Raw genomic sequence first — 23897 nt, 5'->3', positions numbered from 1 at the left:
CCTATGCCACGGCCACAGCAGTGTCAGCTCCGAGCTGTGTCTGTGACCTACACCATAGCTCAGGGCAACGCTGGATCCTTGACCCCTGGAGCGAGGCCTGGGGTTGAACCTGTGTCCTCGTGGATGCTCGTCAGATTCATTTCCATTGAGCCACGAAAGGAACTCCAGGTGTACTTCTTTTATCAGAAATAGGACAGTAAAGCAGACTCAAGGAGTCCAGAATCTAATCTGAGTTCCTTGTCCACATTGTGTGCTGGGACGTGCAGTAGTCGGGTTTCTAGATGTGCATGGAGCAGATGACGCCCTGAGCCGGGTTGCACGCCTCTCGCCTGTAGAATCATGACAAGAAACACTTGCCCTGTGCAAACTCAATGCAATTTATCGAAACGAGAGTCTCTTTTTTTCACCAGCCTAAACAGGAAACACCTTCACTGTAAGAGCCCCCTGTCATTCTAGCTGCTCAGGCATTAAGCAAGTGGAGGCGTGCCACCTGCCTGGAACACCAGGCAGCTCCTAACCCAAGATACTTGGAAATATGTCTACACAAAGACTTGCACAGACGTGTTCGTGCAGCATTATTCTAGACGGTATAAAAGAGAAGTAATTCAAACATCCATTCACTGACGAATGGGCGACCCAAAGATGGTATATCCATACAATCCAGCATATCGTGTATCCACACAATAACATGGAATATTATTCAGCAGTGGAAGGAATGGATTCCTGATACCTGCAGCAGCAGGACTGAACCTCCAAAACATTATGGTAAATAAGAGAGACAGAAAAGGCTGCCAAAATCAGAAAAGGCAGATCTAGGAGTTCCCATTGTGGCTTAGTGGTTAACGAATCCGACTAGGAACCATGAGGTTGCAGGTTCGGTCCCTGCCCTTGCTCAGTGGGTTAACAATCTGGCGTTGCCGTGAGCTGTGGTGTAGGTTGCAGACGCAGCTTGGATCCCGCGTTGCTGTGGCTCTGGCATAGGTCAGTGGCTACAGCTCCGATTCAACCCCTAGCCTGGGAACCTCCATATGCCATGGGAGCGGTCCAAGAAATAGCAAAAAGACAAAAAAAAAAAAAAAAAAAAAAAAAAAAAAAAAAAAAAAAAAGGCAGATCTAGAGAGACAAAGAGTAAATTAATGGGGTGTTCCCATCATGGCTCAGTGGTTAATGAACCCGACTAGTATCCATGAGGATGTGGGTTCGATCCCTGGCCTCACTCAATGGGTTAAGGATCCAGCGTTGCTGTGAGCTGTGGTGGAGGTCGCAGATGCGGCTCGGATCCTGCGTTGTTGTGGCAAAGGCCAGTGGCTAAAGCTCCAATTCAACCCCTAGCCTGGGAACTTCTGTACGTTATGGGTGTGGCCCTGAAAAGACCCCCCCCCACCCCAAAAAAGTAAATTAATGGTTGCCTGAAACTGGAGGACAGGCCAGGGAGCACCTGCCTATGGACACAAGGGGTCTTTTGTGGGGGGCGGGGTGTGGAAATGTTGCAAAGCTGGGCAGTGGGGATGGTTGCACAGCTGTGTATGTTTAGTAAAAATTACCAGTGGTTATACCTAAAATAAGTAAAATGTATGATGTATCAGTTATACTTCAGTAAAGCCATTAAAGGGATGGAAGATAGTATGAGAAAAAGAATGTATACGTATGTGTGACCGGGTCCGTGTTCTCCACAGCAGACAATGGCACCCCACTGTACATCAGCTGCCCTTTACTAAAAAATTTAAAAAATAGGAGTTCCCGTCGTGGCGCAGCAGAAGGGAATCTGACTAGGAACCGTGAGGTGGCGGGTTCGATCCCTGGCCTCCCTCCATGGGTTAAGGATCCGGCGTTGCCGTGAGCTGTGATGTAGGTGGTAGATGGGCTCGGGTCTGGTGTTGCTGTGGCTGTGGTGGAGGCTGGTGGTTACAGCTCCAATTGGACCCCTTGCCTGGGAACCTCCCTGTGCCCCAAGTGCAGCCCTAAAAAGACAAAAGACAAAAAATAAATAAATAAAAAAATTCCACCAAGCCGACTTGACCTCAGCGACTCTCGAGGCAAATCGCCCTCCTGGACCAGGTCTCTTCTCCTCATCTGTGGGCTGATGCGGTCAGAGGTGCCGGAGCATCTGAAACTGCAAAACCCCAGAGAAACTCCAGACGGCACCCTGCTGAGTCTCTGTGAATGTGTTCTCTCCCATGTTTTCTCCCTTTTTTTTTTTCCTACTGTGGGAAGAACACGGGAGAGGGGGAGACGTTCTCTGGGAGCCGGTCGGGGGTCGTGAACAGCGGAGAGGACGAGGTTGGAGAGAGCGCGTGGAGAGGGTGGCCTGGCGGGGTCCGTTTCATTTGGTTTCCTCCACCCGGGACATTCCAAGACCGGCCTGGCTCGTCCTCTTCTTCTCGATGCGGCTGGGTGTCTTCCAGGCTCTCACACTTGGTTCCTGCATCCGTGTAATCCCTGCAGAACGGAGGGGACGTGATGGTCCCGCCACTGTGCTAAGTATTAAAGCTTCTGTTCGGGAGTGAGTGGGATTTCAAGATGCCTCAAGCTCAACAAGAGAGTCACGGTATTTAAGCCTAGATTACAAGAGAAGGATGTTGATGACGCACCGGAGGTAAAATTCAAGCGTCCCGTCTTGATCTCCTTGCCTTTTCTGGCAAGTGCAATCCTGTGTCATTCAGACCTCGGGTGAGAGAAGTGGGTACCTGCAGACAATGGCTTTTCCCCAAGGAGGAATTCCTTGGTTTCTGACGAGGTGGATGAAGTTACTTAGTCCTGGGAAGGAACCCAGGGACGGGGTGGAGTCCGAATGGGAGAAGAAAAATTGCAAGCTCGACACTGCGGAGTGAGGAAGTGAGTGTGGGACTGGCAGAAACATATCCAGGAGGCAACGAGAAGGCAGCCTATGGGGTTCTGAGAAATGCTGGTCTGGAGACTTCCTCTGGGAAATCTTTGGCTTCTAAGTAGCTGGTGGGAAGCCAAGTGGATCAGCCAGGACGCGTTTAGGGAGCGAAAAACGGCCAGCCGGCTGTTCCTTTTGGAGAGTGAGCAGGAGAATAGGGGCTCCGAAAGAACCGAGGGAAAACCGTCACAAGAGTTAAGGTTTTAAGCCAAGAACACTCTGGTGGTCGTCCACATAGAACAGCTAATAGAACAGCAACGCTGGCAGGTATTCTGCCTCAAAGCATTGCTGAATGTCGAACCTCACAGTTCAACGACCTAATGCTGGGCATCTGGGTGGGGCATTGTGGGACGTTTAACGTATGGGTGTATCACTGGAAGTGGCCAGAACCTGGGGGTTTAGGTCTGAACGGTGGCATCTTCACTTTTCAAACCGTCCCCTCAGCTACGATTGCCTTGAACCCAGCTCATTTTAAATGATATGGTAATGTCAAGAAAAGAAAATGTTGAAAATCACAAATTCAGAAATCCGCTTGTCCAGGATTAGCAAACTTCTCCTCCAAAGGACCTCACCCTGCCCCCCTGCAAAGGACCCAATCATCCGTATTTTCTGTCTCGTGGACCATGCAGTCTGCTGCATCCACTCCTCTCTGCCCTTGTGGGGCAAAGGCAGTCATAGGTAATATATGAGCCAGCAAGGATGCTGTGTGCCGATAAAACTTTGATCACATATAGTGTAATTCAAATTTCCTATGATTTTCTTGGGCTACAAAATATTCTTTTGATTTTTCCCCCCAACTGTTTAAAAACCTAAGCACCGTTCTGAGCTTGTAGGGGGTCTGTGCTTCGAAAGCTGTGGTGGGGTGGGCTGAATGGGATTTGTGAGCCACGGCTTTACCGACCCTCGCTTTATAAAGCCCGTCTCGCTTGTCCAGAGTCCAAAGGAAAGCTCACTCTCTCCCCCACGTCGGTTTGTGTTTACGGATTTCCAGTGTGAGCACTGCTTCATTGCGGCTTTCGACATCTCACTGCTGCCCAGCTGGATGACAGCAACGATGAGGTCTCTACGTTTCTAGCGCTCGGCACCGTATCTTTTCTAATCGAAACAAGTCTCTGAATCCCAGAATCTCCCATGAAAAAAAAAAAAAGGGTTGTGAATGGGTTTCTTACCTCGTGATGGAGGCTTATTTTCCTGCAGTGACTTCAAAGCTGTTTCTGAAAAAGGAGGAGAAGGAAGAAATTGGCACTTGTTTGGAGACATACTATGTGAAGCAAAGAAACATTTGAAATGGGCATTGAAAACAAAACAGAGGGCATATCATCATTTAAGGTCGCAGAGGACGCGTGAGACGGGATCACGGATACGTTTCAGAAACAGCCTCAAACAGGAGAAGGGTTCTGTGGGGAGGTGGCCAGGGTGGGAAGACAGTGCTTGGAAGGAGCCAGAATAACCGGAGTCTGATAACTAGGAAAGACTCCACCGGATTTTCTGAAGGTCTAGCCTTTGTGTTCAGGACAGGCAGCTTCTCCAAAGCTGCATGTTATTTTGGCATTTCTTTTTTTTTTTTTAAAGATTTAAATTAAAAAATTTTAAAGTATAGTTGATTTACAACATTGTGCCAATTTCTGCTATATAGCAAAGTGATACAGTCATATATATATATATATATATATATATTCATACATACATAAATATGTGTTCAGTCATATATGAGAAAAAAGATTACATATGTATACGTATATATATATATCTATCTTTTCCTCCTATTTTCATCACATTCTATCCCAAGAGACTGGATGCAGTTCCCTGTGCTGGACAGCAGGACATCCTTGCTTATCATTCTCAGTGTCATCGTTTGCATCCCTCACCCCCACTCCCCGTCCATCCCTCCCCCTTCCTCTCAGCAACCACTTCGAAAACCACGGAGACTCCTGCTTCTTTCCCCAGAGACCCAGTGTGGACTCGCTTCTGCTCACCCCCGAGCGCACCCTTGGCCTCTCAGACAGATCCGTCCGGTCCATCTTGTCAAAGACCTGGGTGGCGACCGTCTCCACTCAGTAGCTGGGACAGTGTTTGGTGAGCATTTCTGCCACTGGCCTTGTCCAGCGCCATCTGGGGGACATGCTGTAACTCCTCTTGCAGGGAAAGGGCCTTAGGCAGAGATTTGAACTTGCTCAACTCCTGCTGGTCGAGCTGTTCCAGAAGGGGCTGCAGGTGGAAATGCAGCTGTGCAGAAGGCAGCATCTCGACTTACAAGGGAGACCCCCACGTTTGGCATTAAAGACGCACTCAGGGAAGACGTGGACAGAGACAGGGGAACGGTCCTCCTGCCTCACAAGCTGACTGCTGCTGAGTCAGGAAAGAGGCTGTTCTCACTGCCTGCCCTGCTGCTCTAAGAACAAACTCCCAAGCAGGGGGTAAGAGCCACGGGGACTCTTCTGAGAACACAGCTGTGTCTGAGTTAGGCAGTCAGTCGCACTGCTGGAGCTCCCTGTACACACTAGATCATGTGCTTTTTTCCAGTGGATTCAATGTGCAAGTGAGTTAATGAGAACGACTGACTTTAGCTCTTAACACCAAGTGGACATGTAATTGTCTTAGGATATTTAATGGAGTTTTGACTACTACGTGAGGATTTACGTTGAAAAAAAAAATTTTTTTTTTGGCTTTGCCTGTGGCGTGTGGAAGTTACCAGGCTAAGGATCGAACCTGAGCCACAGCAGTGACAATGCCGGACCCTTCACCAGGGAATGCTTCCATTTAGAATGGATAAGCAGCAAGACCCTTCTGTACAGCATGGGGAGCTATATCCAGTCTCTTGGGAGAGACCTTGATGGAAGATAACATGAGAGAAAAGAATGTGTACATATGTATGGCTCAGTCACTTGGCTGCACAGTAGCGATGGGCACAACGTTGAAAAACAGCTATATTTTAATTAAAAGCTTCACAAGAGAAACTGCCTTAACAGGTATTCTCTTAGAGTGGGTGCGAATGCCTTCTCAATGGACTGTTGCTTAAATAAGAGTCATTTCCTGACCTCAGCAGAACTGGATTTGAAATCCTGTTCTTGGAACAGGTGAGTGTTTGAACCAAGGATCCTGAGCCCCAAATTTTCTAGGTGTAAATCAACCACACTGTCCCCCACCTCATTAAGTGGCTGTGGGCCTTCATCTGTTTCAATAAAAAAACTCCATCGAATGACAGGAACAATATTAGAACTTTAAAAAAAGTTTAAATTTATTATTAAAGAGTAGTTGATTTACAGTGTTGTGCCAATTTCTGCTGTACAGCAGAGTAACTCAGTTATATATATTAAATATATATTTAATACATATAAATTAAAATATAAGTATTTTAATATATAAAAATTGTATCTTTAACATTATCTTCCATCAGGGTCTATCCCAGGAGATTGGCTATAGTTCCGGGGCTCTCCAGTAGGACCTTACTGGCCACCCCCATTCTAAATGTAATGGTTTGCATCTAACAAGTTTAGCACTTAAGTGACAGTGTTAAAGATGAGTAAGGCCTCTGCCTGCTTGGGGTTTATATGCAGTTTGAGTATACCTGTGGGGTTTGGGGGGAGAAGTAGGTATTTCACAAATATAAAGTATATAAAAATATGAAGACAAGATGATACAGAAAATTAGGATGAGGGTTATTTAGGATCACATGACCAAGGGCATTTTCTCAGAGAAACTATTTCAGCTGAGAGCATGAAGAGAAGGAGCCACCAATTATGAGAATTCGTGGGGGATAAAAAGTCCTTTTTTTTTTTTTTTTGTCTTTTTCTAGGGCCACTCCCTCGGCATATGGAGATTCCAAGGCTAGGGGTCTAATCGGAGCTGTGGCTGCAGGTCTACGTCAGAGCCACAGCAACGTGGGATTCGAGCCGTGTCTGCAACCTACACCGGATCTTTAACCCACTGAGCAAGGCCAGGGGTCGAACCCACAACCTCATGGTTCCTAGTCAGATTCGTTAACCACGGAGCCATGACGGGAACACCAGGGATAAAAAGTTCTAAGCAGCGTGAATAACCGGTTTGAAGGCTCAGGGCTGAAATGAGGTCAGTGTGTGTGGGCACAGAAGAGATGTGTCCCTCGCCTGGAGCAGGTGGACACGGCTTGCGACTCAAATCCTAGGCTCAGACATCCTATCATGAGGGCAGCTGCAGGGCACATGAGAATTTTAAAATGGGCTGCCAGGTGCAGCAGGAGGCTGCTCCAAGGGTTCCACTGAGGATCCCTCAAGGTCTGATATATATACAGAAGCACATTCTCTTGCTTCTCAGGGAGAATGGGGAGTCCCCTCAAGGAGATGGTGAACAAAGAAGTTTCCTGACACTCGAAGATGGAAAGGTGGGCTGTATTCAAGAGAGGCTACTGCGGCGGGGGTTTTGGAGGAGAGGAGAGCTAGACCTCAGCCTCCAACACAGTAAGGACAAGTCAAGATTGGTAGCCCAGGGGCAGGGCAGGGCCGGTGGGTAGCAGATGACCAACAGGCAACATCAAGGCTGGGGCCTGCCAGGTCACATCAATGAGATTCTTGCCGAGGGTGGGCTGGGGGCGGGGAGGGGGGGGCAAGGTCAGGTCTCCTGAAAAAGGACTCCGAGGAGGCTGCCTCAAGTTGGGTCAAGGAGAGTCTGTCTCAGTGCCTTCTTTAGGGCTCTGAACTCATCCAGGTGAGAGTGGGGCCAGGTGACACCTGGCTGGTCCCTGCCTGGTCCCTGCTAGGTGCCAGGCATGGCAATGAGCCGTTTGGACTTGGCTCATTTTAGGGTATCTCCAAGTATTATATGCTCCCTGTCTCAGGCAGTGATGCTGCAGCCGCAGAGGCGTTGGATGGATCATCCAAGTTTCACTGGTCAGAAAGTGGCAGAAGTGGGCTCTGAACCCACTTCGGGTGTAACAAACATCTCTGGAGTCACCTTTCAGTCCATCACTTGGCCGTGATGGTTGTTTGATATGGGGTGTAATTGGACAGAACTAGTGGAATCCAGGTTACATCTTCTAGGAGAAATCCACAGTTTTTGACTCGAGGAACATGGAGGAAGAGACAGGAGAAACTAGTGAGAATAGGCACCCGTGTCGGAGGCGCCCACGTGAGCCGGGTTCCTTCCACCTCCGCTGCTTGGGATCCCTGGGCCCTTCACCCTGAGGCGGGACTGGGCTTAGGGTGGCAGACGACAGCCACTCCTGTGCTGTGATCCTCAGGCGCACGCTCGCTCTACCCCGTTCTCAACTTTGGTCACAAACTCCATTTGCAAACTTGATCCTGAACCGAATTTCAGCTCAGGGTGCTCCTAGGACATCGCTGGCTGATGAAATGAGCCGATGTCTATGTGATGGGGCTTCTGAGAATGGTAGCACCATCCTGATAAAAGGGGCAGAGAGAGCCGAGTGCTCCTTCCATATTTGTCCCTCTGTCCTGCCTGGCATGCAGACGAGTCCTGCCATCATGACGGTTAAAGCCCCTGCTGAAGGCGGCAGGGCTCCAAGAAGGACTATGGACCCTGTGGGGGTCAGGTTGCTGCACCCGAATCTACTTCGGTGCAGCTTAGATGTGAGGGGATCAAGCCAGCTTCCCTCTATCTGATCCCCCACGTGAACATCCGCCTCTAAAAACGGGAAATTGTCAGCCCAACGTCCAACCACAGGCCTTTTAAATCTGCTGCATTGGGGCCTGAGACAAATCTTGTTGATCACCTAACTTTTTTTCAACTAAGTTTATATTTTTCATGCTAATTAAACATAAACGAAAATCCATTCACGTAACATAAATTTCATGTGAACCTGTTATGTGAACAGTTCAGTGGCCTTTGGTTCATTCACAGTGTTGTGTGACCAGCACCTCTGTCTAGGTCCAGGCGTTTTCATCACCTCAGGAGGAAACCCTTCTCCTCTAAGCAGCTGCTCCCCAGTGTCCCCCCTCTCCATCCGCTGGGAACCACAGTCTGCTTCCTGTCTCTAAGCAGTTCCCTATTCTGGAAGTTTTGCATAAGTGGAGTCTCCCATTTTATGCAAAGGTTAACTCAGAATGGACCAGAGAGCTAAACATAAGGGGAAAAATCACCTAACATTTTAAGGTATTTATGAGCCCACCTCGAGTTTGATGCAGGCTCAAGACAGAGGACATCTTTCTTCCTTCCTGTCTTCCTTCCTTTCTTTCGTCTTTTTGCCATTTCTTGGGCCGCTCCTGCGGCACATGGAGATTCCCAGGCTAGGGGTCCAATCGGAGCTGCGGTCGCCGGCCTACGCCAGAGCCACAGCAACACGGGATCCGAGCCGCGTCTGCATCTGCAGCCTACACCACAGCTCACGGCAACGCCGGATCCTTAACCCACTGAGCAAGGGCAGGGACTGAACCTGCACCTCATGGTTCCTCGTCGGATTGGTTAACCGCTGCGCCACGACGGGAACTCCCATTTTTCTAATTCCCTTCTCTTCTCCGATTAACAGAGCGGCTATGATCCTCCCTTCCCAACTCCTCACCTTCCTCAAAAGGCACAAAAACCCCGCCCTAAACCTCCTCAATATCTCAGATTTTTTTCTCGTTTGCAGAGTCTTTCTTGGCCCTATGATTTCAGGGTTGTTTTCAGATCGCAGGTACTACACACTTCTTCCTTTTTAAAGAAATGATGCGACTGCGCCTTTCCCAGTGCTGTTTATACGCCAATCGGTGTCAGTCATGTAAGTCAGCCTTTTCTGAAAGGGGTCAGTGAGGTCATGGTGTCGAGGGGATCCTTGCACACACGGAGAAGAGAGATCTAGAGGGTGAGGTGAGCGCCAGCTTCCCTCCAGATGTCCAGTGTTAAAGCCAGTACTCTTGCGAGAGCCTGTGACCCCAGTTCCTCTGCTCCCTGATTGAGAGACCACCACCCCAGCACCCCCAGAAATCCCAGGCAAAAATGAAGGTCATTCAGAAGAGCAAAGTCAAGTGATCACGCAGCATCAAGTGTTTAGTTAAGCCGGGAGACGTTCCGTCATAAGTCACAGCCTCCTGTGTCTTCAAGGGTGGTGATTACCACAGCATACCTGTCGGATATGGCAGGAAAGAGTCACACGTGTCACGTGACTGTAATTGCAGCAGTTATCTTTCTCGGAAAGAGTATGTGTTTACCTCCCTCCGCATGTTCAGTCGTTCTGTTTTATCACATTGCGGGGGGAGATTCTCGTCACTCCTCCTGACCTTCCTGTCTTTACTCCGCATGCGTCTTATTGGCGTGAGGACACGTTGAGGAGAAGAATGATTCAGCCCCCTTGTGGATACCTGTCAGAGAAGGACGCGTCCCACTTCCTTTGTATTTAGCAGATGATTTCTCAAGAAGAGCAATTTCAAGAAGAATGGTAGGATAAGAAGCTAGATTGCAGGGACCTGAACATGCCTGAGTTGTCTTAACTTGGAGACCTGCGTGTCGAATGCTACTTCTAGAAACTCCCCTAAAAGAGAGAGACGAGAGATTAGGTACAGTGTTAGGGAAAATGAGAAATTAGAGGGGTTCCCATCATGGCGCAGCGGGAATGAATTTGACTAGGAACCATGACGTTTCGGGTTCCATCCCTGGCCTCGCTCAGTGGGTTAAGGATCCGGCGTTGCCGTGAGCTGTGGTGCAGGTCACAGATGCGGCTCGGATCCCACGTTGCTGTGACTGGTGTAGGCTGGCAGCAACAGCTCCGATTAGACCCCTAGCCTGGGAACCTCCCTATGCCACAGGTGTGACCCTAAAAAGACAAAAAGACCCAAAAAAAAGAGAAAGAAATTAGATACCAGCTTCCTATGGCAACTCATGAATCCATTGACTTTCAAGAGTCTTTTCACCTTTGATACCATGAAATGCTTACATACAAAATAGTGCTATTCTATATTGTGCTCATTTGGGTGAAATTAATCTGGTTTACACTCATATTCCAGCGACTTTAGGGAGCTGAAGTTCGTCAAGAGAAAAAAACCCATTTAAAGTTACGGAAGGCATCATTGTCAGGGTCTGCCCTCCAAGAATAATTGTGTCTTTGCACAAAGAGGAGTTTGAATTGAAACCTCACTAACCTTTCAAAGGTCTGACCTCCAAACATTCAAAGAAAGGGAGGAGGAATTTTTATCATAGCGACTTACCAGTGGAATGAAGAGAGAGACAAAGAAGCAGGCTGCTACTCACTCACCTCCCGCTCCGGGACTTGCGTCCTGGCTGTAAGGGCTGCAAGCCGAGGAAACCTTACATTAAGGAGTTTCTCCTGCTGCCCAAGCTCCGGGATTGGCCCTCGAGACCCAATCCCATTGCAGAGAACTTCCTGCATCCACACGATGATGGATACGTGGGGACCATTTCCTCAGTTTGTGTCCAGTTCTTCTAGACCAGTGGTTCTCAACCTTGGCTGCATGGTGAACACTTCCCTGAGGCTTTATTTCAAAGTATTGATGCCCAGAGAGTCTGATTTTTAGGTCGGGTTGGAGATGCCCGGACATCGGGTTCTTTGAAGATCCCCAGATAAGTGTAATTGCAGCCAGGCTTGAGAACCCCTGCTTAGAACCTTCAGCTGGGGTTAGCTGCCGCCTCCTGGCAAACCAGATACCTTAAAATCCATGCACATGTCACGTTAACTAGGGGACGCATTAAATGCAAGGGGTGCATCTAGACCCTCATGCGTCAGCTTTCCATGGACAGTACTGATTTCTGCAGATGCGTCACTAGACTTCAACATCTCAAACTTTGAAGTTTTCACGTTTTAGAACCGGGATATCGATGCTTACATCTGTCTTGCCCCTCCCCCATCTACCTACTTAAAACTGAAGACTCCAGACCAACACAGCGCACTGAACAGCAAGTCAGATATAAGGTGGTTTAACACGATAAAACAATGTAGTAAGCAGGTAACACAAGCTACATTTGTAATTTAAAATGTCCTAATAGCCGCATTAAACAAGTGCAAAGAACCAGGTAAAATTGATTTTTATAACACATTCAAACCTAATGTATCCAGAATACTGCCTCAAAGGTAGTCCATATAAAAACAATTGAGATATTTTACTTTTAACAGTTGGTAGGTACTAAGGCTTCACAATCTGGCCAGCATCTCTCACTCAGGGTGTGTTTCAGCTTAGACCACCCACATTTCTGGCGTTCAGTAGCCATGTGTTGGGATGTGGGTTTGGTTTAGATCCACGGACAGGAACGTGACCTCTGATGATCACCTCTGACTTTAAAAGCGAGAGGGTCAAGGGATCCAAAGGGCCGGCCTCCTGGCATGAGTTAATTTCTTTGAGCCTCTTTTTTTTTTTTTTTTTTTTTTGTCTTTTGTCTTTTTTGTTGTTGTTGTTTTTGCTATTTCTTGGGCTGCTCCCGCGGCAAATGGAGGTTCCCAGGCTATGGATCCAATCGGAGCTGTAGCCACCGGCCTATGCCAGAGCCACAGCAACGTGGGATCCGAGCCGCGTCTGCAACCTACACCACAGCTCACGGCAACGCCGGATCCTTAACCCACTGAGCAAGGGCAGGCACCGAACCCGCAACCTCATGGTTCCTAGTCGGATTCGTTAACCACTGCGCCACGACGGGAATTCCTCTTTGAGCCTCTTAATACCAAGAGTCCCAACGTGAACAGGAGCTAAGCCATGAGCCCTCAGGCCTGAGAAGCTGGAGCTGGCATTCCGGACACAGCGCCAGAGGTGGGCTGTCCACCCCTCCGAACACCTCTGGGCTGTGCAGACGTGGTCAGGTTTCTTAACCTCTGTGCCTTTCTCACAGGAGAAGGGTATTTTAAGGAGGTACCTGATTGTAATGCATTTGAACTGTGCGTGGAATACAGGAAGTATTACGAATTTCTGTTTAAGGATAAACACGCCTCAGAGGAGACGAGATGTTGGCAAGTGGAAGAAAAGTAGACAGATTCAAGGATGGAAAGGCAGTAACCGTGTTCTTGACTCCGCGACGGCAGGAGAAAGCTCCATGGGCTGCTGGCTGACTGGGGATCCTCGGTCGAGCGAGGGGAGCTGAGAATGAGTGTGAAGGAAAGTGTTCAGCGGCTCTGTTTGCAGAGCCGAGTTGTACAGACCCAGGCACCTTCGGCGTTTGAAGAGTTTTGATTTGACGGTTTCCTATTGATCGGGACACAGTATATCACCGTAATACCTGCGTTAGAGCTGGCCACGTGACCCCCAGGCCTGGGGAGCAGCATGGGTCTGCACGGGACCTCTGGGGAAGTTGGTCCGTGGCTCACATGTGAGGATCTTTGCTCTTGAGAACACACCTGTTCACGCCCACAGTGCCCACAGCAGTGCCTGGTCTTCCCAGGGAGACTGAGACGGTGTGTCCAGGGGTGCAAGAGTATGTTCCCTACACAAAACTGGAGTGGGGACCCAGGGAAAGATACCCGGGTTGGGGTTGGAGCGCCAGGCTTTACTTTTCCTGGAGAGGAGAGCTCTCATTTTTTAAAAAATGATTTTTATTTTTTCCACTATAGCTGGTTTGGAGTGTTCTGTCCGTTTCCTACAGTACAGCAAAGAGACCCAGTCACACCAGCTATGCGTACGTTCTTTTTCTCACGTTATCCTCCATCGTGCTCCGTCATAAGGTGACCAGATAGCGTTCCCAGTGCCACACAGCAGGATCTCACTGCTTATCCCTTTCAAAGGCAACGGTTTGCGTCTACTGACCCCAGATTCCCAGTCCATCCCCCTCCCTCCCCCTTCCCCACCCCCATGGCAACCACGAGTCTGTTCTCCAAGTGCATGAGTTTCTTTTTTGTGAAAAGGTTCATTCGTACCGTATGTTAGATTCCAGATATAAGTGATATCATAAGGTATTTGTCTTTCTCTTTCTGACTCACTTGACTCAGCATGAGAGTCTCTAGTTCCATCCATGTTGCTGCAAATAGCGTTATTTTCTTCTTTTTTATGGCTGAGTAGTGTTTAGAGCTCTCGTTTTTACCTGAATCCTAGATATTCTAACTTTGAGCATCACTCATGTGACGTGGGCATTAGCAATGAGATCCTGCTGTGTAGCACTGGGGACTCTGTCTAGTCACTTAGGATGGAGTGTGATAATGGGAGAAAAAAGAATGTAAACATGTATGTGTGACTGGGTCACCATGCTGTACAGTAGAAAAAAAATCATATTGGGGAAAGAACAGTACAAAAAAATTAAAAAAAAAAAAGTCAATTCAATGGAGTTGGAAGACCAGAAGGGGGCGCTCTCACACCCTGTGATGAAAGCCAAGCCCTAAAGGAAGAAAAGTGGCCTGTTCTTTCTTGGCCTCAACACCACACTGAAAAGCCACTGCCTCCGTTTACTGCAGCCTTCCACCCTCCTCTGCCTCTGGGTAGAAGCGTCTCCTTCCCCTGCTCTGCGCTCGCCAGGTTGCAGACCCCGAATTGCAGTCCTCTGATTCTGACTGAGCCCTGGAGACAGAGCCCGCAGTCTGTTTGTTTAGGTCAACTTTTTTTTTTTTTTTTTTTTTTAAACTGATGAAAACTAAACTCCAAAAAAGTTTTATTTTTATGAATGTAGAGTTGATTTACAGTGTTGTGTCCATTTCTGCTGTAAAGCATGGAGACTGTCTCTCTCTCTCTCACACACACACACACATTCTTTTTGTGTTTTCGTGTGGCTCTTGACACCGAAGCGAGAATTTCCTGAGAAAGGAGTTCTACGTTGCGTAACCATCTCTTGATGTCAGGTTTCTAAAATGAGTTTGTTGGAGTTCCCGTTGTGGCCCAGTGCTTAACGAATCCGACTAGGAACCATGAGGTTTCGGGTTCGATCCCTGGCCTTGCTCAGTGGGTTAAGGATCCGGTGTTGCTGTGAGCTGTGGGGTAGCTTGCAGACGCAGCTTGGATCCCCCATTGCTGTGGCTGTGGCATAGGCCAGCAGCTGTAGCTCTGATTGGACCCCTAGCCTGGGAATCTCCATATGCCATGGGAGGGGCCCTAAAAATGGCAAAAAAAAAAAAAAAAAAAAAAAAAAAAAGTAAAATGGGTTTGTTGTGTCAAATGGGACCCGCATCTTCTATCTTTGAGGCAGGTTGCCAGCTGCCCTTCTGAAATTCTGCCCCAGCTGATGCTCCCACCAGCTTCGTCCTGTGACTCAACCGCAGCAGGAGTCGGGAGGTACGGCCTCTGTTTGGTGGCCCTCTGGGTGGCTCTGAAACCTGCTGCTTCCTTCCCGTCGGGGTCAGACCTGACCTCAGCCGTGGACTCTCATTAGTCTTCAAACACACTTTCTTTGGTTCCGTTCCTCCCTCCCAGTCTAATCGCTGTGGTGGCCTCCTGGGAGCCTTTGAAGGGGCGGCTCTGACCCTGTCCCTTCTCTGTTCAAAACTGCTCCTCGATTCCAACCCCCTTTTCTGTAAAAACCCAGACTGAGTGTGGTTTTCAAGGCTTGTTGGAATCTGGCTTCAGCGGATTCTTTTCTCTTTGCGCATGTCTGTTCACTTGCTGCTCAATCCAGGCAAAGTGTGGGTGTCCCTAACATGTGGGGTGACCTGTGTTTACCATGTCTTTTTATCAGAAGGGATGATGGGTTTTTTAATTAGTTAATTTTTTTATTTTAAAAACTTCACTGGAGTGTGGTCAAGTTACAGAGTTCTCTTCATTGCCGGCGTCCAGCACAGTGAATCTGTTACACATGTGCATATATATCCATCCATTTTCAGATTCTTTTCCCGTGTAGGTGATTACATAGAATTGAGTAAGTTTCCCTGGGCTAGACAGCAGGTCCTTGTTACCCATCTCTTTTATATACAGTAGTGTGTGTTATTTTATTTTTTTTGTCTTTTTGTTTTTTTTTAGGGCCGCACCTGAGGCATATGGAGGTTCCCAGGCTAGGGGTCTGATCAGAGCTACAGCTGCCGGCCCACACCACAGCCACAGCCACTGCCATGCCAGATCCAAGCCACATCTGTAACCTACACCACAGCTCATGGCAATGCCGGATCCTTAACCCACCGAGCGAGGCCAGGGATGGAACCCGAAACCTTGTGGTTCCTCATCGGATTCCAGAATCTTAATTATTTTTTAAAATTAATTTTTTTATTGGAGTATCATTGATTTACAGTGTTGTGTCAATTTCGGCTGGACAGCACAGCAACCCAGTCATATGTATACATACGCTTTTTTTCTCATCCTATTTTTCATCATGTTCTATCCCAAGAGATTGGATATCGTTCCCTGAGCTATGCAGGGGGACCTCATTTCTTAGCTGTTGTTTTATTTTTTAAGTGGAAGCTGATGTATAATATCTACGACACAGTGATGACGACTTCTTAATAATCCTGTACCGAATGCTGGGATCGCCTCTTTTATCCACATTTCATGCCCATAGATCCTTCGCCGTGGCCTCCATGGCTGGTTCCTGTTCGTCTGGCTAATTCCCAAGGCCTCATTTGGTATCACGCCCACATGACCTGACAAAGTGCATTATCACAAGATAGTCTGTCTGCCTAACTTCGGCCACCCCCTGGGCTGGACGGTGATACGTGTTCTCTGTAAATGGCAAGACAGTAGCTCTTTCAGGCTTTGTTAACCACAGTTCTCTGTCTCAAAGGCTGCACGTTGCCATTAAAGGGAAAAAGGAGGTACGATGAAAGCCAACACAGACATGTTTTAATAAAGTTTTCTTTGCAGAAAACAGGCAATGGACCAGATTTGGCCCACGAGCAATAGTTGGCTATGTGGCCTCTGTTGCAACTCTTTTTCTTTTTTTCTTTTTAGGGCCCTACTCACGGCATATGGAGGTTCCCAGGCTAGGAGTCCAGTCGAAGCTACAGCCGCCGACCTACACCACAGCCACAGCCACGCAGGATCCAAGCCGTGTCTGCGACCTACACCACAGCTCACGGCAACGCCAGATCCTTAACCTGCTGATGGAACCCGAGTGGTTCTTAGTTGGATGTGTTTCTGCTGCGCCATGACGGGAACCCCCGTTGCAGCTCTTTAATTCGACCATGATTGTGTGAAAACAGCCACAAGCAGCACGTTAGGTCAGCCTGCGTGGCTGTGTTCCAATAAACCTTTACTTAGGGACGTCGAAGTTTGAATGTCACATAATTTCCACATGTCGTAAAATGTTATTTTTTCATCCTAGTTGGGGCCCTTTGGGTTTGGCGAATCTGGGTGCGTCTGGAGCCTTAATTGTGGTGGTGGGTCACACGGTTTGCATTTGTTCAGGTTCACCACATAGTACCCATTAAAGACGTGCTGTTCCTTGTGTGTCATTCATACTGCAACGAAGTCGTTTCAAATAGGGTTCTTCTTTTGATGTTTTTCAACCGTATAACGTGCAGTGGTGGATTTCCCGTCGTGGCTCAGTGGTTAACAAATCCATCCCTAGCCTGGCTCCGTGGGTTGAGGATCCGGCGTTGCTGAGCTGTGGTGTAGGTCGCAGATGCAGCTGGGATCCTGCATTGCTGTGGCTGTGGCATAGGCTGGAGGCTACAGCTCCGATTCCACCCCTAGCCTGGGAACCTCCATATGTCGTGGGAAGTGGCCCTAGAAAAGGCAAAAAGACAAAAAGACAAAAAAAAAAAAAAAAATAAATAAATAAAATAAAAATGGTTCAAATGCTAAATTTTATGTTGTGTGTATTTTACCGCTAAAAAGGCCAAAGGTGTTAAAAAGTGTGAAAATGTAAAATGTTTGGGCCGTGAGAAACAGGTGGCTTGCCAGATGTGGCTCCCGGGCCCCCATTTACTGACACCAGCCCTGGACTGTCAGCTCTGGGACAAGAGGAATGGTGTTAGGGTCTTTCCTGTGCCTCTCGGCTGGGACACAAAACCTGGCATCCAAGCCAATTTAAGCATATCTGTTTAATTGATGCACAATGAAAAGTTAAGAAACATGACCCTGTGGCTTTTCTGATAACTTTGGAGTGTCTCAGGAATCCCCGGCCAATTACAATAGAGATCCTGGAGCTGACTGGGTGATCCTGTTGAGCTCTGTAGATTTCGGGGCGGAGGAGAGCAGCAGGACTGTCTGAGTAACGTGGGTCCCCTCAGCCAGGCTGATGGCCTCCGATTTGGAAGCTCAATTCCAGAGGAGGGAGCCACCAACAGGCAGCTGGAAGTTCCACCGTCCTGATGAAATGCCGGCACCGGTGCCTGGCTCATCTTAGGGCGAGCGTTGCATACTCGCTGGTCTGGGTCTGCCTGGGCACCAAGGAGGGTGATCCAGCTGTCCCCCGCTGGGGGACACTGCAGGTCAGCTGGCAGTAGGTGACTTCCTGCGGGTCTGGTGCTTCAGAGGCCTGGGGAAGGCAGGGAGACTGTGGAATGCATGTGTGACACGGGGCCCCAGGGGTAGGTGAGGGCAGCGGGGGCGGGGGTGGGGGGACTCTCACCTGTCCCTCCGTGGGTCCAGCCGCCTCTGGCCGCCTCTCTTTGCTGGCAGCATCTGAATGGAAGAAGAGGTGGTTACGGACCACATAGATGTGTCTGCCTCAGTTCATCTGCGACACCCTAACCCCCAAGGGGAGGGTATCTGGAGCTGGTGCCCTTGGGAGCTAATCAGATTCAGACGGGGTTGCGAGGGTGGCATTCTCATGATTCCACGGAGAAGTATGAGGACACACACACTGTCTCTCTCTGCTGTGTGAGGATATGCAAGAAGGTGGCTGTGCATAAAAGTACCCTAACCCCACACCAAATCCCCGGCACCTGCATCTTCCCAGCCTCCAGAATTGTGAGACGTGAGTGTTGGCTGTTTGAATCACATGCACTGTTTTCTGTTACAGCAACCTGAGCAGACTAGGAAAGTGAGGGTCATTTTTTTCTTTAATTGAACCCTATTATAGAAGTTACAGGAGTTCCCGTTGTGGCTCAGTGGTTACCAAATCCGACTAGGAACCATGGGGTTGTGGGTTCGATCCCTGGCCTTGCTTGGTGGGGTTAAGGATCTGGCGTTGCCGTGAGCTGTGGTGTGGGTTGCAGACGTGGCTTGGATCTGGTGTTGCTATGGCTCTGGTGTAGGCCGGCGGCTACAGCTCCGCTTCGACCTTTAGCCTGGGAACCTCCACGTGCCGTGGGAGCGGCCCTAGAAAAGGCAAAAAGACAAATAAACAAACTAAAAAAAAAAAAGTTACAGGTGTACAGTAGAGTGAGTTGTACACTTTAAAGGTTATCCTCCGCTTACAGTTATCATGAAGTATTTGGTATATGCCCCACGATGCACAGTACATCTTTGTAGCTTATTTTGCACCGAATAGTTTGTACCTCTTCCTCCCCCCACCCTGTGTTGTCCCGAACCCTTCCCCCTCCCGCCTGGTAACCACTACTTTGTTTTCTGTATTTGCAATCTGAGAAATACAGCGCCCCAGTGAGTATAACCAAAGAGAGGGCTCATCCACGTGGCTGCAGATGGCCTTCTAGAGATGGTATCACTTCCATGTGGAATCTAAAAAAGGGATACGAACGGACTTAGCTGAAGAACCGAAACAGACTCACAGACTTAGAAAAACTTCTCGCTACCCAGGGGGCCGGGTGGCAGGGGAGGGAGGGACTGGGGGCTGGGCTGGGCACATGCACACTGAGGTCCATGGAATGACTGGCCACAGGGACCTGCTGTAGGGCACAGAGAACGCTGCCCAGTATCCTGTGATAATCCACGTGGGAGAAGAATCAGAGAGAACAGATGTGTGTGTCTGTATGACTGGGTCGCTTTGTCGTGCAGCAGAAGTTAACACAACCTTGCAAATCAACGCTACTGCAATAAACCTGAAGGAGAGATTTATAAATAAGCCTCCTGTTTTGAGAGGGCGGTTGTAGGTGTTGCACGGCCCCACCTTCCGATGTGACAGGTAAGAGCTGGGGCCCAGGAAGCTCCCACAATCCCGGCATCAGCTCGCAAAACAGCCCCCAGCTCCAGACCCCTGGGCCCCTTCCCCGCCCCCGGCAAGTGCCCCGCCCATCTGCCCGTGGAGTTTGCGCGAGGGTCTCGGCGCGGGCGTCCCATCCTTCCCAAGGACCTACTGTTTCTGGCTTTGCGACAACAGCACACGAGGAGGAGCAAGACGAGGAGCAGGAGACCAGAGGCCACTGGGGCACCAATCAGAAGGCCTAGGCGTTTCTCCTTGGAGGTTTGGGTGGGAGGCCTGGCTGCAAAAGAGGAAGCGGGGCTGGAGCGGCCGCCTTGTATCAAGGACCTTGGCATACCGCGTGGTTTTTGTGTGTCCCCGCGGAGCCACCGCGCTCTCGGAGCTCAGAGTCGTTGACCCTAGGTCCTAGAAAAAGGGGGTGCGCTTCGACCACCTCATCTGCTTGCTCCATGAAGTCGTAGGAAGAAAGGACTTGGAAACTGGGCTCAATATAGAGACCGCACACGCTGGCCGCGGACGCAGGGCCCGCCCGTGGCTGTTTCCCTCTGACCCTCCAGCTCCGCATAGACTTAGACTCTTACACTGGTGACACGGTTCAAAGGAAGAGTAAAGTTCTGCGACGTGTGCAAACGGTCTGCAGTGCAGTTTCCGGGGCCCGTTTCTACCATCCCACGGGAACCTTGCCTTCTTCCCACCTGCTGCCTGTGGATGCGCTGGCGCCGTGGGGCGGAGCTGAGGAGGTGCCCAGGAGACCAGACGTCCACACCGCCCCCAAACACTGACTCGCTGGCCCACGACAGCACGTATTTGCCGACCCCTGGTAGAGGAGGAACCGCTCAGAAAAGAGTCAGCAGAGGGGCATCAAGAGTCAGTGGCTGGCAAAGCTAACGGGCCAGTTCACGTCGAGAATTCAGAACTGAGTCGTTACATCAAAATGTATGGAAAAAGGATGCGTCCGCATTAGGCAAAAGCAACTGGAGACCGCACTTAGAGAGTGCGTTGGCTGGATTCCAGAAAGCCTGGCTAAAGCATACTAGCTTCCACTTAAGCTGGAAAAAAAAAAAAAAAAAAAAAGGCAGTGAGCTGGATAGAGCTCCCACCTACGGTTTTGCAGTCATGGGTCTCTCCATCTCTTAGCTCTCTTTGACCCCAGTGGATTTTCTGGCTTGTGCATTTGTGTGTTCCCTTAGGCTTCCCCTCACACTCCCCCCACGGTGCTGGGATAAGCTCATCCCCCGCTTTGTTTTTCTTGTTTTTTAGGGCCTCACCAGCAGCCTGTTCCCAGGCTGGGGGTTGAATTGGAGCTGCAGCTGCCCGCCTACACCACAGCCACAGCAGTGCGGGATCCAGGCTGCCTCTGTGACCTACACCACAGCTCACGGCAACGCCAGAGCCTTAACCCACGGAGCGAGGCCAGGGATTGAACCTGGGTCCTCAAGTCTGATTCTTTTCTGCTGAGCCATGACGGGAACTCAGCCCATCCACTTTCTTTGCAAGCTTAACACCCGTCAGTCACACACCCGCATCTTGCGTCCTGCATTCTTCTCACTCAGACTTAGGAGGCTGATTTCCCGGGGCACATTCCCTCTCAGGTGGCACAGCCAACTCAAGAGCAATGAGCCCAAGAGGAAACCCCTGCTCTTGCACCCCCTCCCCAGCTTTGGGAACCCCTCCTATGTGCCTCTTTCCCCACGGGAGGTCCCTCCAAACACGCAGCGCAGGCTCTGATAGAGACATGGCCCGGGAAGCAAGTTCAGACTAAATTCTCCTCGAGAAGGAAGTGACAGTGGCCACAAGCATAGAAGGTCTTGGCCCAGTAGTTCCTCTTAATACTGCACAGAGTTTATGAGAAGGAAGTGAGGCTCAGAGGAGGGGAAAGACGGGAGCGGGGCTCCCGGCGTGTTAGTCGTAGAGACAGCTCGTCTCGTTGCAGTGTCCTCAGCACAGTACAGAGATGGAGCCAGCAGCCCAACAAGCTTGTCTGATCATCTCCATTATTCTGAGCTCACGATTAGGCGTCTCAGCCCTCCTGGGAGTAGGGCTCAGGGGTGAGGCTGTGAATTCTAGAAGCTCTCAGGATTACGGGCAGTACAGCTCACTGGCGAATGGTAGTCTATGGATTCTCCTGATTTTATGTTCAATCCGCAGACTCTCTAATCGCCTGTGCTCTCTTAGGGAGAGCAGCCCTCCCTCTTATATCTGTTTGCTCCCTGCCTCCAGCCAGCAGAAGCCTCCCAAGGAGCCAGTTCTGCCTCTGGTGCAGGCCCTCGAGACTCCGCGTCAGAGGGAACGGACAATGGAGACTCCTTTCAGGTTTCCACCGAAACTCCGTTACTCACCAGTTGGATGTTCGGACTCTGTGGCATCAGGATCAGTAGCTTCTGCAAAACAGGGGGAAGGGGGGCAGTTTTCTTGATCTCTGCTCCCAGGTTCCCAGTGACTTTAGGACCCTTCCCTGATGGTGGGTGAGGGGGCGCAGGCCTCACCGCTTCGCGTCTGATACCACCTTCCCATCTGCTATCTTCCTTTCCCAAGTGCTGCTTAAACTGGATGGTGACAGCTTCCAGAAGGGGACATGGGATGAATGGGCTGGCGTCCTCACCTTTGACCTGAAGCTGCACTTGGTTGCTGGGCTGAGACCACAGGAAGGGGCCTTGGTTGAAGACACCACAGCATCTGTAGGTCCCTGCCTGTGCAGAGGAGACTTGACTCAAGAGGAAGATGGCCTGGGCTCCTCTGCCCTGGGGGGTGGAGCTTTGTTCCTGGAAGGTGTGACTTCCATTGTTTTTGATGAGAATAAATGCTTCAAAGTTTACTTTGGAGAAACACTGCAATTTCACATTCTCCCCCGAAGCCACCACAGTGCCAGTCATGCTCGAGAGAGAGGGTTTCTCATAAGCTTCTGAGAAAAAAGGAAGTTTGGTGATTTGGGGGGGGGGGCACGTAGGCACTGTCCCTTTCCCCCCCTGAGAACAGACAGGCTCTGGTTTCCCTCCCCTCCTCGTGCTGCCCCAAGGAGACCTAGCTCAGCGTCATCCCCGAATCCTCGCTGAGGACACAGGTTTGGTCCTCTGTGCTTCGCTTCTCCAAAGCCTGGTTCTTCCCTCTGCAGGGGAGTCGGTCCTGGCTCAGCCTCTGTGTCTCACTCACCTGTCATCACCAGATACAGGAGGTTGCTGAGCGGGGACCAGTCCTCTCCAATCTTGTAGGAGCAGTGGTACGGGCCCACAAGGTCTGGGCTTAGCTCTGGGAAAGCCACCGTGTTGGCCTCTCTTTCCTGGGGCTCAGGACTTCCCACTCTGGTTATCCTGTACGCTTCAGCTTGTTTGGGCCCTCGGCACAGGATGGTCACAGGCTGTTTTGGTGGAACCAAGGATCCAGGCAGAGCTGTGATAAGCGGTGGAGAGAGATTTCCTAGAAGCAAGGGGACAGGTAAGGGAGTCACAGGTGTGTCTGTTTCTCACACCAGCCTCCACTTCGGCCCCCTGTGCAGCCCCCAGAGTGAATGCCCAGTCCCCGCTTCCCAGCCTCCCTGGGAGCTGCTGTCTGAGCTGAACGTGCCTGGTTCCTTGGGCGTATGACAAGGACGACTCACCGTTCTGTTCCTGCGTGTTCTGGCCTGGATAAAACCCTGGAAGGAAACCCAGGTGAGAATAGCCCCTCTTAAGGCACCGCCAGACCTGCCCCCCATAGCCGTCTGCTTGTGCCCCAGCCTCTCTCCTGGACTCACCGAGGAAGAGCAGCATGGGCAGAAGCAGGGACATGATCCTGGGTCCAGGCCGTCCTGCTGGGCTCCGTGATGCTGAGCAGGCTTCTCCGGAAGTGACCTGGCCCTCCAGGAAGTGTGGGAATGAAACCCTGCTCTCCCCACCGGAGCAAGGCCAGCCTACATCCTCTTCCTCCACTTCCCCTGGGTGGGGCTTCCTCATGAAGATGCGAAACCTGTGAACTTAAACTACAAGCGGTCTAGCCTGATTCCTATTTTCCTTTTTATTTATTTATTTTTTTGTCATTTTAGGGCTGCACCCACGTCATATGGAGGTTCCCAGGCTAGGGGTCCAGTCGGAGCTGTAGCTGCCGGCCTAGGCCAGAGCCACAGCAACACAGGATCTGAGCTGCGTCTGTGACCAAAACCACAGCTCACAGAAATGCCGGATCCTTAACCCACTGAGCGAGGCCAGGGATGGAACCCGCCACCTCCTGGTTCTTA

At 50.1% G+C, this 23897-nt stretch overlaps 1 protein-coding gene across 4 annotated transcripts; it reads right to left on the bottom strand.

Annotated features, from left to right (window-relative positions):
• LOC100511639 (leukocyte immunoglobulin-like receptor subfamily B member 3-like) lies at nucleotides 17666-23570 on the bottom strand. 4 transcript variants are annotated; one of them, XM_005664832.3, is made up of 8 exons: nucleotides 23418-23570; nucleotides 23283-23318; nucleotides 22838-23101; nucleotides 22290-22586; nucleotides 22027-22068; nucleotides 19842-19967; nucleotides 18215-18267; nucleotides 17666-18139 (listed from the first exon to the last, which is right to left on the bottom strand). In XM_005664832.3, exons 1-8 carry the CDS (start codon nucleotides 23449-23451, stop codon nucleotides 17981-17983), a joined length of 1011 nt encoding a protein of 336 aa, XP_005664889.2. In that variant the 5' UTR covers nucleotides 23452-23570; the 3' UTR covers nucleotides 17666-17980.

This window comes from Sus scrofa, chromosome 6 (assembly GCF_000003025.6).
Source record: "Sus scrofa isolate TJ Tabasco breed Duroc chromosome 6, Sscrofa11.1, whole genome shotgun sequence".
NCBI classification, from domain to species: Eukaryota; Metazoa; Chordata; class Mammalia; order Artiodactyla; family Suidae; genus Sus; species Sus scrofa.
Note: the sequence above shows the minus strand (reverse complement) of the source record. Positions and strands in the feature narration are given on the sequence as shown.

Coding starts and splice junctions, on each gene's coding strand:
- LOC100511639 (XM_005664832.3), bottom strand. CDS start 23,451: ATGTCCCTGCTTCTGCCCATGCTGCTCTTCCTCG. Junction 22,069..22,289: donor AGTGCAGCTTCAGGTCAAAG/GTGAGGACGCCA, acceptor CCTGTTTTGCAG/AAGCTACTGATCCTGATGCC. Junction 19,968..22,026: donor AGAGTCCGAACATCCAACTG/GTGAGTAACGGA, acceptor CCTCTTTTGCAG/CCAGGCCTCCCACCCAAACC.